We start from the raw sequence: 17,174 nt of genomic DNA, 5'->3' as shown, positions 1-17,174 counted from the left end.
AACTTCACTTCTTGTTTGCACTTTAATTATGTTGTCAGCATAAAGTCTAGTATTTTGACCAATCAAATCGTATCTGGAACACAGTGCCTTCACATCTCACTGGATGGCCAGCATGAGTTCGATGAGCTGAGTGGCCTAATTTTTATATGCAAATGCTTGACCTTCAAACAACCCCCAGAAGAAAAAAAAATAAACATTTGAACAGTAAAGAAATGTCAAATCCCACAACAAACAGTCCCCTGGAACAACACGAAAGACTGGCTTAAATGTGTAAAAAGACAACTGGAGGAGGGGCATTGAGGTGCTCTTCTTCCTCACTCAATATAAACAAAATGCAGGAAATTAACTTCTGAGTACGGTGATACTGACAAAACCCCAGCGATAAAAATCATAAAGAGAGGATAAATGAAGAGAAACCAATTTCCAGTGGGCAAGAACCAGATGATACAGCTGTAAGGTGACTGTATGATGAACCACAGACCTCAAAGGGAAATATAGTTAGAGCTGGAACACACTGTCTGATGGGCTGATAGTGACAGGAAAAATATATTGGCCTTAGAGGGAGTACAACATAGGTTTACAAGAATGAGACCTCTACTCCAGGGCTTTAGTATGAAGAGAGATTATATTATTTAGGCCTGTTTGCTTTGGAACTTTGAAAGTAAGGGGTGATCTGATTGAAGTCTTGAAGATATTGATAGGGTAGATAAGCCACTTCCACTGGTTGAGGATTCTAACACTAGGGGCCATAATCTGAGAATTAGGTGGCCCCCTACCCTCCCCTTGACCTCTTCATCTTCAACTGTCAAGATATCAAACGGACAATACTCAGGAGAGATGTTAGGAAGCACTTCTAGGCACAGGAAGTTCTGGATTCTCTTTCATAAAATGGCAGTGGATGCTGGGTCAGTTGTTAACTTTAAATCTGAGATAGATTAAATTTAGTTAAGCAAAGGTATTTGGGGTCATGGGCCAAAGGCAGGTATGTGAAGTTGGACCACATATCAGCCATATTCTCACTGACTGGCAGAACAGATTCGAGGAGCTGAATGGCTTCCCCCTGTTCCTATGACAGATTCAACAGGAGCTTTCAAAAGGGAATTTGATAAATATCTGAATGGAAAAAAAATTACAGGGATAGGGGGAAAGAGGGGTCAGTGGGACTTACTGATTTGTTCTTTGAAAGAACTGGTGTAGTTGGTTTGATGGACTGAATGGCCACCAGTGTTTCAGGTGACATGATGTGAAGCAAATGAACCAAGGCAGACCAATGGGCATCTTCACCTGTATCTCGTGGGCAAAACTGTCTCAAGTATGGTACCCTACAGGAATGTTAACATGCCTCAGGACTGCACATATACATGCAATGCAGATATAGAGAGTCCCTTCACTTACCCAAAACTCTAGGGCCCATCTTCCCAAAGGAGGTGTTGTAGAAGGTAATGGCTCTGAAAGGGTTAATGTTGAAGACTGCATTAAGCTCCACCCAATCTAGTGATGTTATGAGGACTTGGAAATGGAAAGGCAAAACATTGAGAGATTCTTGTAGTGATTGGTCTGCTGGATCTCATTGAGTACGAGTTCCCTGATTGGGGCTGTTATCCTGCACCAAACATGGAACCCTGGCTGACATATAAACGGGAGTCTTCAGGGACTCTCCTTCCTCTAGGGACTGGCTCTGAGCTGGCTGGTCAGACCCCTTGTACTGTGCACATGTAAATAAAGAGAGACTTGGTGATGGGATACTGGCTTCCATTGAGTTATTTCAATCCTGCGGTGTGAAGGCTTGCACCCACACACCTATCAACAGCTCTTTGTAATAACACCTACTATTTTGAGCCATAGGGTCAAATATGGAGATCAAAAGCAGGATAATAAAGGTCCTTTAGCACATCACTTCCACCGTGGTCAAAAACAACCACCTAACTATTCGGAGATAACGGGAACTGCAGATGCTGGAGAATCCGAGACAAAGTGTGGAGCTGAAGAAGGGTCAAGGGCCAAAGCATCAGCTTTTGTGCTCCCAAGATGCTGCTTGGCATGCTGCATTCATCCAGCTCCACACTTTGTTACCTAACTATTCTGATCCCATTTTCCAGTACTTGTACCTGATTGCTATCATTCAGCAAACTACATTTTGTTTAAGCCAAGACCATATTCTCCTGAAGGCTCGATATGCTTTTCCTCTACCATCATAAACCAGCTAGGCTCTTGGACCCAGCCAAGGAAAGACAATGTTGGCAGCAAACTATTTGATTACGAGCTGGCACCCACAGTACTCACAACAGAGAGCGTTCACCTTTTTAGTCGCATCTCCCTAACACAGGTCATTAGCCAGCACAACTGTATCACCATACTCCAGGAAAGGCCACATAAAAACTGGCTCACACCTATTATCCATGGAGACAGGTTATAATCAGAACAAATCTCCTGCTCATGGCTCAGATGCTCGGCTCTGAACTCATACTTTGGCTTGAAAAATCGAGCAGCGATTATGCAAGTAGATAGCTGCAGGGACCAGCGTTGAGAGTTTGGTTTATTAATCATTTCTTGCTTTAATCACTTTTTAATTTAATCTTTTCTCTAGCCTAATGCACCATGAGGGCCTGCCAGGTGTCCTGTTGAGATATCGGCCCTGGGAAATTTGCTCAACATAATTGGAACTGCAATTGTTCCAACTTGGAGAAATTTCTTCCCATCAGACTTCAGCAGCATAATTATGGGCACTGGTGAGTAAGCATCAGTTAGTGGACATTATGTTGATGAACACTGGTTATTGAGTATTGGTCGGTCGGCACTAAGTTAATGAGCATAGGTTAGCACGAGGTTAATGAACACAAGTTAATGAACTCAGATTGATGGGTATTGGTTCATGAGTGTTCGGTTAATATTTATTGTTTTGTGGGCATTTTTAAAAATTCATTCACAAAATATGGGCATCGCTGGCCAAGCCAGCATAAATTGCCCCATCTGTAATTGTTAGTTGGGATTCAACCACATTGCTCTAGGGTGGGCCCTAGAGTTTTGGGTAAGTTAAGGGACTCTCTATATCTGCATCGCATGTATATGTGCAGTCCTGAGGCATGTTAACATTCCTGTAGGATACCATACTTGAGACAGTTTTGCCCACGAGATACAGGTGAAGATGCCCATTGGTCTGCCTTGGCTCATTGCTCATTGGAGTCACGTGTAAGCTGGGCCAGGTACTGATGGCAGTTTCTTTCCCTAAAAAGGGCATCGGTGAGCCCAATGGGTTTTCCCCAACAATTGGCAATAGATTCATGGTCATCAACAGACTTTTAATTCCAGGTTTTTATCTGCCACGGTAGGGTTCGATCCAGGTCCCTAGAACATTAGCTCCGGCTAATATTCTGGAGATCCAGGTAATGTCCTACAGGGAAGGAAACTGCCATCCTTACCTGGTCTGGCCTACATGTGACTCCAGACCCACAGTAACATGGTTGACTTCTAACTGCCCTCTGGGCAATTAGGGATGGGCAATAAATGCTGCCTCACCCTGATAATACCCTGAGCCCATGCCTCTCCTCATTAGTTAGTTGACATCAGTTAGAGAACACGAGATTAATGAGCACCAGTTAGTGGGCATTGGTTTGTCAGCACTGGGTTAATGGGCAGTGACTGAGTCAATGGTCAGTTATAAACAATTACACTGTTGAAGGAAAACGTCCTTGAATGACTTATAGAAAGACTTGAGAGAGTTTGTATGAGAGCAATAATAAATGCCTGACTTGCTCTCTCAGTGAATGCAGCAGGTCCCATAACATTACTGGAATGGGGAACATCTATGAGATGGTTTTGTGGAGCAGCTGGTGGTACAGCCCATTCTAGGTTTGATGACGTGTAATGAGGCAGACCTGAATAAGCCGAAGGAACTGCTAGGGGGCAGTGACAATAACATGACAGAATCAACCCTGCAGTTTGAGCGGGAGAAGCTGGAATCAGATGTTAACAGCAATTTATTTGAGTGATGGTAACTACAAAGACACGAGGCTGATCAGAGTTGATTGGAAGGGGAGCCTAGCAGGGAAGACGGTGAAGCAGCAATGGCAGGGAATTCTGGGGATAATTCAGGAGACACAGCAGAAACTCATCAAATGGAAGAAGAAGCGCTCTAAGGGGAGGATGAGGTAACGATGGCTGACAAAAGGAAGTCAGGGGCAGCTTAAAGAAATTTAAAGAAGTGGGAAGCCAAAGGATTGGCAAGCCTTTAAAAACCAGCAGGGAATAACTAAAAACAAATCATTAAGTGGAGAAAAGATGAAGTGTGAAGGTAAGCTAGCTAGTCATAAAGAAGACTCCAAGAGCGTTCTTTAGATATCTAAAAAGGTAGGAGGAAGCTAAAAGTGGACACCAGACTGCTGGAATATGAGGCTGGAGATATAGAAATGGGGAAGAAAGAAATAGTGGGGAGGATTATTGGGGATTTGGTGGTGATCTTTCAGGAATCACTCCTTTATTCATTTACAAGATGAAGGCTTTGCTGGTGAGGCAGCATTTATTGCCCATCCCTAATTGCCCAGAGGGCAGTTAGAAGTCAACCACGTTGCTGTGTGTCTGGAGTCACAAGTAGGCCAGACCAGGTAAGGATGGCAGTTTCCTTCCCTAAAAGGGCATTAGTGAACCAGATGGGTTTTTCCCCAACAATCGATAAAGGATTAACGGTCATCATTAGACTCTTAATTCCAGATATTTATTGAATTCAAATTCCACCATCTGCCGTGGTGGGATCCGAACCCACGTCTCCAGAATGTTACCCGAGTCTCTAGATTAATAGTCCAGCAATTTTACTTTTGCCTCCCCAAGTCAGTGAGTGCCTCAAAGTAAAATGGCAAATGTAACACCCCTGTTTAAAAAGGGAGGGAGGCAGAAGACAGGAAATTGGAGGCTAGTTAGACTGACCTTGGTCACTGGTAACATTTTAGATTCCACTATTAAGTATGAGACTGCGGAGTACACGTTAAAATAGGGCTGACTCAGCACGGCTTTGTCTAGGGAAGGTCATGCCTGACAAATCTATTAGAATTCTTTGAAGAGGTAATGAGCGTGTTAGACAAAGCAGAGCTGGTGGACGAGATCTATTTGGGTTTCGAGAAGGTCTTTGACAAGGGGCCATGCAGGAGGCTGCTCACTAGGTGGTGTTAGGAGCAAGGGACTGGCATGGATAGAGGATTGACTGACTGGCAGAAGGCTGAGAATGGGTTTAAAGGGGTCTTTCTGAGGATGGCAGCTGGTAACTGGTAGAATGCCACAGAGGTAAGTGTTGGGACTACAACTATTCATGTTATACATTAATGATCTGGATGAAGAAAGCGAAGATATTTTTGCTAAGTTTGCAGGTGACAAAGATAGGTGGGGGCGGCAGGGAGTGTTGAGGAAGCAGGGAGGCTGTAGATGGATTTGGAAAGGCTAGGAGAGTGAGCAAAGAAGTGGCAGATGGAATATAAATGTGGTAAAATATGAGGTTATGCCGTTTGGTAGCGAGAATATAGGCACAGATGATTTTCTAATCAGGGAAAAGCTTTGGAAATCTGAAGCACAAAAGGTACTTGGGAGTCCTAGTTCAGGATTCTCTGAAGGTTAACATGCAGGTTCAGTTACCAGTTGGGAAGGCATATGGAATGTTAGCATTCATTTCAAGAGGGCTAGAATGTAACAGCAAGGATGTAATGCTGAGGCTGAATAAGGTTCTAATTAGACTGCATTTGGAACCTTGTGAGCAGTTTTGGCCCTGTGTCTAATTAAGGATGTGCTGATCTTGGAGGCGGTCTAGAGGAGGATTGTAAGATTTTTTTGTTGCTTCCAGAAAAAGGTAGCAAGAGGGGATAAGAGCTGAGCTAATGTTGCTTCTTCCCAGTCTGAATTAACAGACACTTCCCCTGACTCAGTTAATGAGTCCATTGTGTTCCACCCAACCGTGCAGGTATCTTGGAGTAATATGGAATGGTCCAGCAGGGCCTGGACTTTTAGGAGACTGCTTATTTGTGTAAAAAAGAAACATCGCAGCTGCAGCGTTTGGGGTCTCGGTCAAAGCAGGTTCACTTATTTGTTCCCATCAACAGCTTGTCAGCTAATGAGAAGGAACAGAAAGATAACCATCACCTGCTGCCAAAATAAATGCTAAATGAGCTGTTCATATGCAAACCAACAAAAGACAGAATGGGTCGAATGGCCTGCTTCAAAGACATACAAATCCTGTCATTCTGTGAACCTGACGAAGGCACAAGTGGTCAGTTATTTTATTCATTCGAGGGACGCTGGTGTCACTGGCTCGAGCAGCACATGTTGTCCATTCTTAATTGCCCTAGAGAAGGTGGTGCTGAGCTGCCTTCCTGAACTGCGACGGTGTTTGCAGTTTAGGAATACTCACAATGCTGTTAGGGAGGGAATTCCAAGATTTTGTGCCAGTGGCAACAAAGGAAAGGCAATATATTTCCAAGTCAGGGCAGTCAGTAGCTTGGAGGGGAACTTGCTGGGGGTAACAAGGTGTGGAGCTAGAGAGAAACACAGGAGGTCAGGCACGCTGACGTTTTGGGTCCGGACCCTTCTTCAGAAAACAGCTTTCCTGCTCCTCTGATGCTGCCTGGCCTGATGTGTTCCTCCAGCTCCACACCTTGTTATCTCAGACTCCAGCATTGGCAGTTCCTACTTTCTCTTGCTGGGGTTGGTGTTCCCATGCATCTTATCCTCCCAGACGGAAGTGCTCATGGGTTTTGAAGGTGCTGTCTGAGGATCTGTGGTGAATTCTGCAGTGCATCTTGTAGATAGTAGACACCGCTGCTGCTGACCATCAGTGGCGGAGGGAGTGGATCCTTGTTGATGCGATGCCAATCAAGTGCTGCTTTGTCCTGGATGGTGTCAAACTTCTTGAGTGTTGCTGGAGCTGCACCCATCCAGGCAAGTGGGGAATATTCCATCACACTCCGGCCTTGTGCCCTGTAGATAGTGGACAGGCTTTGGGGAGTCAGGTGGTGAGTTACGCACTCCCTCTGACCTTAAGGCCACTGTGCTTATTTGGCTGGCCCACTTGAGTTTCTGGCCAAAGGTATCAGAGAAAATAGGATGGGCCAAATCACGAGAAGAGGTTTAAAAGCTGATTTCAAAAGAAGTTTTAAACAATACAGGCTCCAACACAGATTGAACTCATCGTTTCCCCAAGCTTTAACAGGTCAGTAAGCATCAGCCGTGATGGTGTGCCAACAGTAAAACATCACAGAGAGCTCCTTACCCGTGAACCTGTCAACTCCTGCTTCCGCTGCCACATTGGAAAGTGCAATGATTCCCAACGACAGGTTGCTGGCAGCTTCATCCATTTCTATGAGAGCATGGGGGCCTATTTGGCCGCTGGCATAGTTGGCCACATAGACAGAATATTTCCCGGAGCCCTGTGAAACAGACAAGGTGAGAGAGTGTCAGCGTGTCAGTAGTATCATCGAGACAGCAGTGTGGCTGCAAGCTGCTACGCTTGATCGATACATCATGACACCACCACTCTGAACAGAGATCACATTAATCCCAAAGGTGCTCAAAGTCCGGGTGGCTTCACAACACATCAGTATTTTACTAAGTTTCTTTCTATCCAGCTCGAGAAGTTGCCACTGCCAAGTAACATTACAAATGTTACATTTCTGGAGTGAATTGCACGCTGGAATCTAATTGAGGGGTTTATAGCAGGGAATAACAATGATTTTGTGTAACTGACCGGAAGTCATTCTAGCAGTCTAGCTATTTATAATAGGTGCAGAAATGTTTCAGTATCTGAAGAGTCACGAATTGAGCTGAACACTGCAATCAATCATTGGCGAACATCCCCACTTCTGATCTTATGCTGGATGGAAGGTCGTTGACAAAGCAGCTAAAGATGGTTGGGCCTAGGGCGCTAACCTGAGCTGACTGACCTCCAACAACCACAACCATCTTCCTACGTGCCCATGACTTCAACCAGCAGACAGTTCGCCCCCGATACCTGATTCGTACTCTGTCAAATGGTGCCCTGATGTATGGACAGACTCTCTCAGAATCAGTACAGTGCAGATACAGGCCATTTGGTCCATTAAGTCTGCGCCAACCCTTTGAAGGGCACCACCCAGACCCACCCCACCCTACCTGGTAACAACCATGGCTAATCCACCTAACCTGCACATCTTTGGACTGCGGGAGGAAACTGGAGCACCCAGCAGAAACCCAGGCAGGCACGAGGAGAACTTGAAAATTCCACATGGTCACCCGGCCTTGGGGTCGAACCCAGGTCCCTGGCACTGTGACCAGCAGTGCTAGCCACCAAGCCACGTGCCACCCCCTCATCTCAGCTCTTGAGTTCATCTCTCTTGTCCAGTTATGGAGTAAAGATGCAATGAGGTCTACAGCTGAGTAGCCCTGGCGACAGCAAAACTGAATACCAGACAGCAGATTAATGGTGGCCAAATTAATGCAACTGCCAATGACACCTTAAAATGTTCCTTTTAATCATTCATGGAATGTGGGTATCACTAACTGCCAGCATTTGTTGCCAACAAAAAAAAAGAGCTAAAAGATCTGTGATGCTGAAAGTCAGAAACTAGTGCGCTGGAAAAGCTCAGCAGGTCTGGCAGCATCTTTGGAGAGAAATCAGAGTTAATGTTTTGGGTCAAGTGACCATTCCTCAGAATTGTTCTGTGCTTGTTCTAAGTGAGGGTCAGTGAACCCGAAACGTTAACTGCGATTCCTCTCCACAGATGCTGCCCGACCTGCTGCGCTTTTCCAGCAGTTTTCCTTTTTGTTTCTGATTCCTAGTTGTCCTTCAGAAGGTAATCGTGATGGACAACACATGAATGGGGCAATAAATAGCTGGTGTAGATTTGTCCTGCTTTTGTGGACAAGATGCCTGGTCAATTTTCCACATTGCTGTTTTGCCAACACTGTAGATGCGCCGGAACAGCTTGGCTGAAGCTAGGCATGTAGTCTTCAGAACTCAAGTGGACCATAGTCTTTAGCTCCGAAGCCTGGATGCTGTAGGGAAGTCAGAATCTTTGCTGGACCCCAGTGAGTTTACCTGTTCCATTTTGTGATTGAACTAGTTAAGGGCTGTGATGAAGCCAAAGTCAGGGAGATGCAAAGATCCAATGAGAACAAGCAAAGGATCAGGGCCTTTTCTAATCCCAGTTTCACAATCATGGGAGTGATTTGCTTGGAAATGTCACATAGTAATAGAGAGTGAGAGAGCTGTACAACATGGAATCAGACCTTTTGGTCCACTGGTCCATGCTGACCAGATATCCTAAATTAATCTAGCCCCATTTGGCTCATACCCCTCTAAACCCTTCCTATTCATATACCCATCCAGATGCCTTTTAAATGCTGTAATTGTACCAGCCTCCACCACTTCCTCTGGCAGCTCATTCCACACACGCACCACCCTCTGTGAAAAAGTTGCCCCTTAGGTCCCTTTTATAGCTTTACCCGCGCATCTTAAATCAATGCCCTCTAGTTTTGGAATCCCCTATCCTAGGGAAAAAAGCCTTAGCTATCTATGTTATCCCCCTCATGATTTTATAAACCTCTACAAGATCACCCCTCACCCTCCGAAACTCCAGGGATAATAGCCCCAGCCTATTCAGCCTCTCCCTACAGCTCAAACCTTCCAACTCGGGCAACATCCTTGTGAATTTTTTTTTGAAACCTCTCAAGTTTCACAACATCCTTCCTGTAGCAGGAGACCAGAATTGCATGCAGTATTCCAATAGTGGCCTCACCAATGTCCTGTACAGCCATAACATGACCTGCCAACTCCTATACTCAATGCCCTGACCAATAAAGGCAAATGCCTGTTTTATTACCTGATCTGTGACTGCACTTAAGGAACTATGAACTTGCACTCCAAAGACTCTTTATTCAGCAACACTTGCCTGCGCAGATTTCCTCCGGGCGCTCCCACAGTCCAAAGATGCACAGGTTGGGTGGACTGGCCATGAGAAACTGTCCCGTAGTGTCCAGGGATGTGTAGGTTTGGTGAGTTAGCCATGGGAAATGCAGGGTTGTGTTGATTAGGGTAGGGGGATGGGTCTAAGTGAGATGCCCTTCCGCCTGAGGGTAGAATCAAACCCGGGTTCCTGTCATTGTGAGGCACCAGTGCCACCCACACCCCCAACCCAACCTGGCATCAAGACAGATCAATCGATTTAATTTAAGATCTTGTGAAAATTTGCGCATCAGTAATGTGCCTCGTGCAGCCTGTAACTGTACATCTGGGGGAGGCAGACTGCATCTGTCACTATGCATTAGGATGAATCTTCTAATCAAAAATGTGTACCCAAAATTAGATCGTCACATTAATCTCTGATAAGAATTCCGCTGCACTTAATGAACATCTGCTCCTTCACTATTCAGAGACGATTTTTTTTAAAGAAAACTGAGCGGCAATTGCAAACGCGAATGGTATGTAATAACTCAGTCTTTTATATACTCCCCATCAAGGTGGTGTCATCCTGGAGTAATCATACTGGATGGTATGAGGCTACACAGCTGACAGGCTGAGTTATGCCAAGAATCGAATACATGAGACATGGATGACAGGGAGGATAATGAACGGTCATTAGTGTGCGCTGCATGCCATGCTCACACAATTAGTCAGAAACGTAGGGGATTTTAACTGTGGGTGTCAGCTGCCACCTTGCCCAATCTGTCTTCCTGCCAGCACCTTCATACAAAAAAGGTCACTGTGTCTCAAGCAAGGGGGAAAATGAGGGACTGGCTGATGTGGCAGGGCGCCGTTGGTGGGGAATGTGAGGAGGAAGGGGTTTCAAGCCAGCAGTTATTTCTCACATTCCAGGAGACACCACACAAAGGACAATACTTGTGTTCGCATAACACCCTCTTCGTCCTTGAAACTTCCCAAAGCACTTTTGGGGTGTAATCATGTGGGAGACACAGTGGCTAATTTGCACACAGTGAGCAAAGGTAATGGCATTTAGTGGTTCGGGAAGATTCACAGCTACTACGGAAAGGCAGGTCTTGGAGGCTGTAGAGCAGCCAGGCTGTACGTCCTCCTTTGCAGCAGGGATCTCTAAGCATGTTGGTTTTAAAAGTCCTTATTTCATGGGATGTGGGTGTTGCTGGTGAGACAACCATTTCTTGCCCATCCCGAATTGCCCTCGAGGCGAGAGGCTTGCTAGGGCCAATTCTGAGGCCAGTTAAGTGGCTGTGGGTCTGGAGTTAGACATAGGCCAGACCAGGTAAGGACAGCAGATTTGTTTGTCTCAAGGATACAAATGAACCAGATGCTCTGTTACAACGCTCAAGGATGAAATATCTCCACAGAGGCAGATGTCCCATCACCAAGGTATCCTTTATTTAGAGATAATGGGGACTGCAGATGCTGGAGAATCCAAGATAACAAAGTGTGGAGCTGGATGAACACAGCAGGCCAAGCAGCATCTCAGGAGCACAAAAGCTGATGTTTCAGGCCCAGACCCTTCATCAGAAGAAGGGGGATGGGGAGAGGATTCTGAAATAAATAGGAAGAGGGGGGAAGCAGACTGAAGATAGATAGTGGAGAAGATAGGTGGAGAGAAGGGTATGGGTGAGGAGGTAGGGAGGGGGATAGGTCAGTCCGGGGAGGATGGACAGGTCAAGGGGGCGGGATGAGGTTAGTAGGTAGGAAATGGAGGTACAGCTTGAGGTGGGAGGAGGGGGTAGGTGAGAGGAAGAACAGATTAGGCAGGCGGGGATGAGCTGGGCTGGTTTTGGGATGCAGTGGGGGGAGGGGGAGATTTTGAAGCTTGTGAAGTCCACATTGATACCATTGGGCTTCAGGGTTGCCAAGCAGAATAGGAGTTGCTGTTCCTGCAACCTTTGGGTGGCATCATTATGGCACTGCGGGAGGCCTAGGATGGATGTGTCGTCTAAGGAATGGGAAGTGGGGGGGTTGAAATGGTTTGCAACTGGGAGGGGCAGTTGTTTACTGCGAACCGAGCGGAGGTGTTCTATAAAATCAGTCCCCAAGCCTCCGCTTGGTTTTTCCCCAATGTAGAGGAAGCCACACCGGGTACAGTGGATACAGTATACCACATTGGCAGATGTGCAGGTGAACATCTGCTTGACGTGGAAAGTCATTGTGGGGCCTGGGATAGGGGTGAGGGAGGTGGCATGGGGGCAGGTGTAGCACTTCCTGCGAACGCAGGGGCAAGTGCCAGGTGTGGTGGGGTTGGAGGGGAGTGTGGAGCAGACAAGGAAGTCGTGGAGAGAGTGGTCTCTCCGGAAGGCAGACAAGGGTCGGGATGGTAAAATGTCTTTGGTGGTGGGGTTGGATTGTAAATAGCCAGAGAATGATGTGTTGTATCCAGAGGTTGGTGGGGTGGTATGTGAGGACTAGAGGGATTCTCTTTGGGCAGTTATTGCGTGGGCAGGGTGTGAGGGATGAGGTGTGGGAAATGCGGGAGACATGGTCGAGGGCATTCTCGACCACCGTGGGGGGTTGCAGCCCTTGAAGAATGAGGACATCCGGGATGCGCAGGAGTGAAATGCCTCATCCTGGGAGCAGATGCGGCAGAGGTGAAGGAATGGGGAATAGGGGATGGAATTTTTGCAGGAAGGTGAGTGGGAGGAGGTGTATTTCAGGTAGCTGTGGGAGTCAGCGGGCTTGAAATGGACATCAGTTTCTAGCTGGTTGCCTGAGATGGACACAGAAAGGTCCAGGAAGGTGAGGGATGTGTTGGAGATGGCCCAGGTGAACTTAAGGTTGGGGTGGAAGGTGTTGGTGAAGTGGATGAACTGTTTGAGCTCCTCTGGGGAGCAAGAGGCGGTGCCGATACAGTCAATGTACCGGAGGAAGAGGTGGGGTTTGGGGCCAGTGTAGGTGTGGAAGAGGGACTGTTCCACATAGCCTACAAAGAGGCAGGCATAGCTTGGGCCCATGCGGGTACCCATGGCCACCATCTTGGTCCGTGGGAAGTATCGAAAGAGAAGTTGAGGGGGAGGCAGAGTTCGGCTAGGCGGATGAAGGGGTCGATGGAGGGGACTGGTCGGGTCTGTGGGACAGGAAGAAGCGGAGTGGCTTAAGGCCATCTGCATGGGGAATGCAGGTGTACAGAGACTGGATGTCCATGGTGAAAATGAGGTGTTGAGGGCTAGGGAATTGGAAGTTCAGGAGGAGATGGAGGGCGTGGGTGGTGTCACGAACGTAGGTAGGAGTTCCTGGACCAAAGCGGAGAAAATGGAGTCCAGATAGGTGCAGATGAGTTCAGTGGGGCAGGAACAGGCAGAGACAATGGGTCGACCAGGGCAGGCGGGTTTGTGGATTTTGGGAAGGAGATAGAAGTGGGCGGTGCGGGATTGGGGAACAATGAGGTTGGAGGCTGTGGATGGAAGGTCACCTGAGGTGATGAGATCATGGATGGTGTTGGAGATGATGGTTTGGTGCTTGGGGGTGGGGTCATGATCAAGGGGGCGGTAGGAGGTGGTGGAAAGTTGGTGTCTGGCCTCAGCAATGTAAAGGTCAGTGCGCCATACTACAACTGCACCTCGGGTTTGATGGTGAGGGTGGAATTGGCGCAGAGGGACATGCATTGTTTGCATGCATTATTCATGGCACTGACCCAGCTAGGTCAGAACTGGCTCCAAGAGTCAACAGAATGTCTGGCACCCCTGTTTATATCTGTCAGCCAGGGCTCCCTGATTGGACCAGATTAACAGCCCTAAATCAGGAAACTCATTCTATGAGATCCACATGCTGAATTTGTTCCAACCATAAAAGAATGCCAGTTTCTTGCTCACGATTAGTGAGTCAGAGGGCTATAGACAGTCTCTGTTGACTGTTACTCCTACAGTCAGCACACCATAACAGATGGTAAAATTTGAAGTTATTATAAAGCTGGAACAAACATACTAGTCTAATGGCAATCATGTGATCAATTACAGTCATACTGTCAGAGGTGGACAGCATGGAAACAGATCCTTCAGTCAACTTGTCCATGCCAACCAGATATCCTTAAAGGAATCTAGACTCATTTGCCAGCATTTGGCCCAAATCCTTCTGAAACCTTCCTATTCATTTACCCATCCAGATGCCTTTCGAATGTTGTAATTGTCCCAGCCTCCACCACTTCCTCTGGCAGCTCATTCCATACACACACCACCCTCTGAAAAAGTTGCCCCTTAGGTCCCTTCTAAAATCTTTTCCTTTGCACCTTAAACCTATGCCCTCTAGTTTTAGACACCCCTGTTCTGAGGTAAAGACTTTGACCATTCACCCTATCCATGCCCCTCATGATTTTATAAACTTCTATAAGATCACCCCTCAGTCTCCAATGGGAAATAGCCTCAGCCTATTCAGACTCTCCATATAGTTCAAACCTTCCAACATCTTTATAAAGCTTTTCCGAACCCTCTAATGTTTCACCATCTTTCCTATAGCAGGAAGACCAGAATGAATGCTGTATTCAAGTGACCTAACCAATGTCCTGTATAGCTGTAACATGACCTCCCAACTCCCACACTCAATTCACTGACCAAGAAAGGCACGTAAGACCAAGAAACACCTTCTTTATTAGCCTGATTGTCATTAAAAACCCATCTGATTGACTGATATCAGATAACAGTGTGAAGCTGGATGAACACAGCAGGCCAAGCAGCATCTCAGGAGCACAAAAGCTAACGTTTCGGGCCTCGATCCTTCATCAGAAAAAGGGGATGGGGCTAGGCCTAGGCCCAAAACGTCAGCTTTTGTGCTCCTGAGATGCTGCTTGGCCTGCTGTGTTCAACCAGCTTCATACTATGTTATCTCAGATTCTCCAGCATCTGCAGTTCCCATTATCACTGATTCACTAATGTCTTTCGGGTAGGAAACCTTCCATCCTTACACAGTCAGGCCTACATGTGACTCCAGACCCACATCAATGTGGCTGACTCTTCCCTTCCCTCTGCGCAGTTATATATAGGCAATAACTGCTGGCCGAACCAACAACATCCACATCATATGAACAAACAATTTGTAAAAAAGTTATTGATCCCACAAATCACACACATTGTACCACAGACAGGCCAAAACCAGTGGAGATTCAGCTCCTCAAGCCTGGTCTACCCTTTAAATTGATTGCAACTACCTGTGCATGCACTTCATTTTTCCTCCTTCCCTCCGTAACATTATCCAAAGTTCTACGGACCCTGATCTCAGAAATTTCAGCGCAGGTTGTGAATGACAGGACTGTCTCCACATTCCCACAGCACCTTCTGAACAAAGCCATGATCCCTGGTGTCACCATTAAATAAGCAGCTCTACATAATAACAGCAGAAATCGGTCAGGCAGCGAGTGTAGAGAGAGGCAGGTGATTTTTGTTTTGGTCAAGCAACTATTCAGGATGCAGGTATTTTATTATTTCGGACTTAATAATTACATTTCCCCAACTACCATAATGGGACTTGAGCTCACTCCTCCAGAGCCTCACAGTCAGGCAATTGAAGTGCTCATCTTACTAGGTTAGTAATAAGTTACTGTTCCCACGGATTTATTGCTAGTTGCCATCTAAGTTCACACAGAGAACGGCCACTTCAGCTGATACAAGGAGGCTACACTACCAAAAAGGAACATACCATGCTGCAATTCATTGCCTTCAGAGAGCCAGCACCTGAACCGACCAATAGAAGTGGCCACTGGGGATGCTGAATCAATCCACAATCACAGGATTCATGTCCACGAGCTCAGCCTGCAAAGTTTCACAGCAATTGGGAGATTAAACAGGGAGGAAGAAAAAAAAATCAAAGCTACCGTCAGCTTCTCAATCATATCATGAGCTCCTGCTCTTGTTTCCAAAATTCTTGGCCCCTGGGAGAGAGGCAGACAGCAGCTATAGTGGGCAGCATGGAGGTTTTGCTCAGACAAACGAGGCTATCATAGAGCTAGATGTGCTTGACAAATCCTTGCATTCCCAATTATAGTTGACGTCTTCCACCCACTGACCCACCCAACTCTTCCCCTTCCCAGCATATGCATGTCACCTGCTTCCCTCCACCTGTGATAGCCATGAGCTGTCCCACCAAGCCACAGCATCTATGGGTTAGCAAGCCTTTTTGAAGAGGCTGGGAGAAGGGAGCTGTTTCAGTGCCAACAGCGGAGATTCTAGACAATATCATGCTGATATCTCCATTACATTGTGGCACTAATTACTCGAGATTCATATTCGAGGCATCAAGCAAATGCACCTCACATTCTTCACCACCCTGTTATGCAACTTGACAGATCTCGAATCTCTATAAAAAATGTTTTCAGAGATAGGCACATCTGTCATCCAATTTCTGGTTGTTATCCTCCAGTAATGCCTGTTCAAATCGCAATCAAGAAGAGTGATTCTCAAAGCTCTCCTTTGAATCAATTCCATTTCTATCTTGACAACTCTGTTGATGAACTATATAACTCTCCAGCAGAATTAACTCCAGACAAGATGGTTATCCTATGGAATGCATAGGGTACCACTTTAAGGTCTCCTAAATTAAAATCACCAAATCATAACATGTGTGACAGCACAGACTGAGGTCATTTGGCCCATCAAGTCTGCAGCAGCTCTCCAAATGAACATGATTTCTTCATGCCCTACATCTCTAATCCTTCACTTTTGAATTGTCGCTGTCACTTTTGGGACACTGACAATTTTAAGGCTGTTATGTGCTTATCTCGTTAGGGTTTGCCGAGCTGGTTAATGGGTGGCATCTTTCTCTTTTTATCTTACTGCTGATAGTTGTTGAAATATATCCAGTACATGCTAACTGAAGCCAGCTACAGAGTACAGTCCTCAAATCCTGCCTTGATATTTTGCAAGTATGCTAAGGGGGAAAAGAGGATAACAAGGGGAAGTGTTCCATTCACGTAGTATGGGTAGTCTGTGGGAGCAGTCGGGGGACGTTGAATTAGTTTTAATTGAGTACTTCACATTGGTCTTCACTGGTGGTGGGGGGGGGGGGGGGGGAAGAGAAGAGAAGAATGTAGGTGCAGAATGCAGTGACTGGAATGACGTCAGCCACTTGGACCTAATAGAGTTGAGTTTCCTGGTTAGGATTTAATCTGGTCCAATCAGGGAGCCCTGGCTGACAGATTATAAAACAGGGGTGTTAAGGGTTCTATTCACTCAGAACTGGCTCTGAGGGGTCAGTGCCAAGAACTCTCCAGGTATAAATATAGGGTGATTTG

General features: G+C 46.4%; 1 protein-coding gene across 3 annotated transcripts in view; it reads right to left on the bottom strand.

Annotated features, from left to right (window-relative positions):
* The window catches only part of crtac1b (cartilage acidic protein 1b), a 281,745-nt gene that overhangs the window by 139,889 nt on the left and 124,682 nt on the right, over nucleotides 1-17,174 (bottom strand). For all 3 annotated transcript variants that reach the window (XM_048550806.2, XM_059653000.1, XM_048550807.2), the window contains exon 5: nucleotides 7,247-7,403. In XM_048550806.2, the coding sequence (XP_048406763.2) occupies nucleotides 7,247-7,403 (157 nt within the window). The remainder of the gene's footprint in view (nucleotides 1-7,246; nucleotides 7,404-17,174) is intronic.

The sequence above is a fragment of the Stegostoma tigrinum genome, chromosome 20, assembly GCF_030684315.1.
Source record: "Stegostoma tigrinum isolate sSteTig4 chromosome 20, sSteTig4.hap1, whole genome shotgun sequence".
NCBI classification, from domain to species: domain Eukaryota; kingdom Metazoa; phylum Chordata; class Chondrichthyes; order Orectolobiformes; family Stegostomatidae; genus Stegostoma; species Stegostoma tigrinum.
This window is presented reverse-complemented; position numbering and strand designations above follow the sequence as displayed.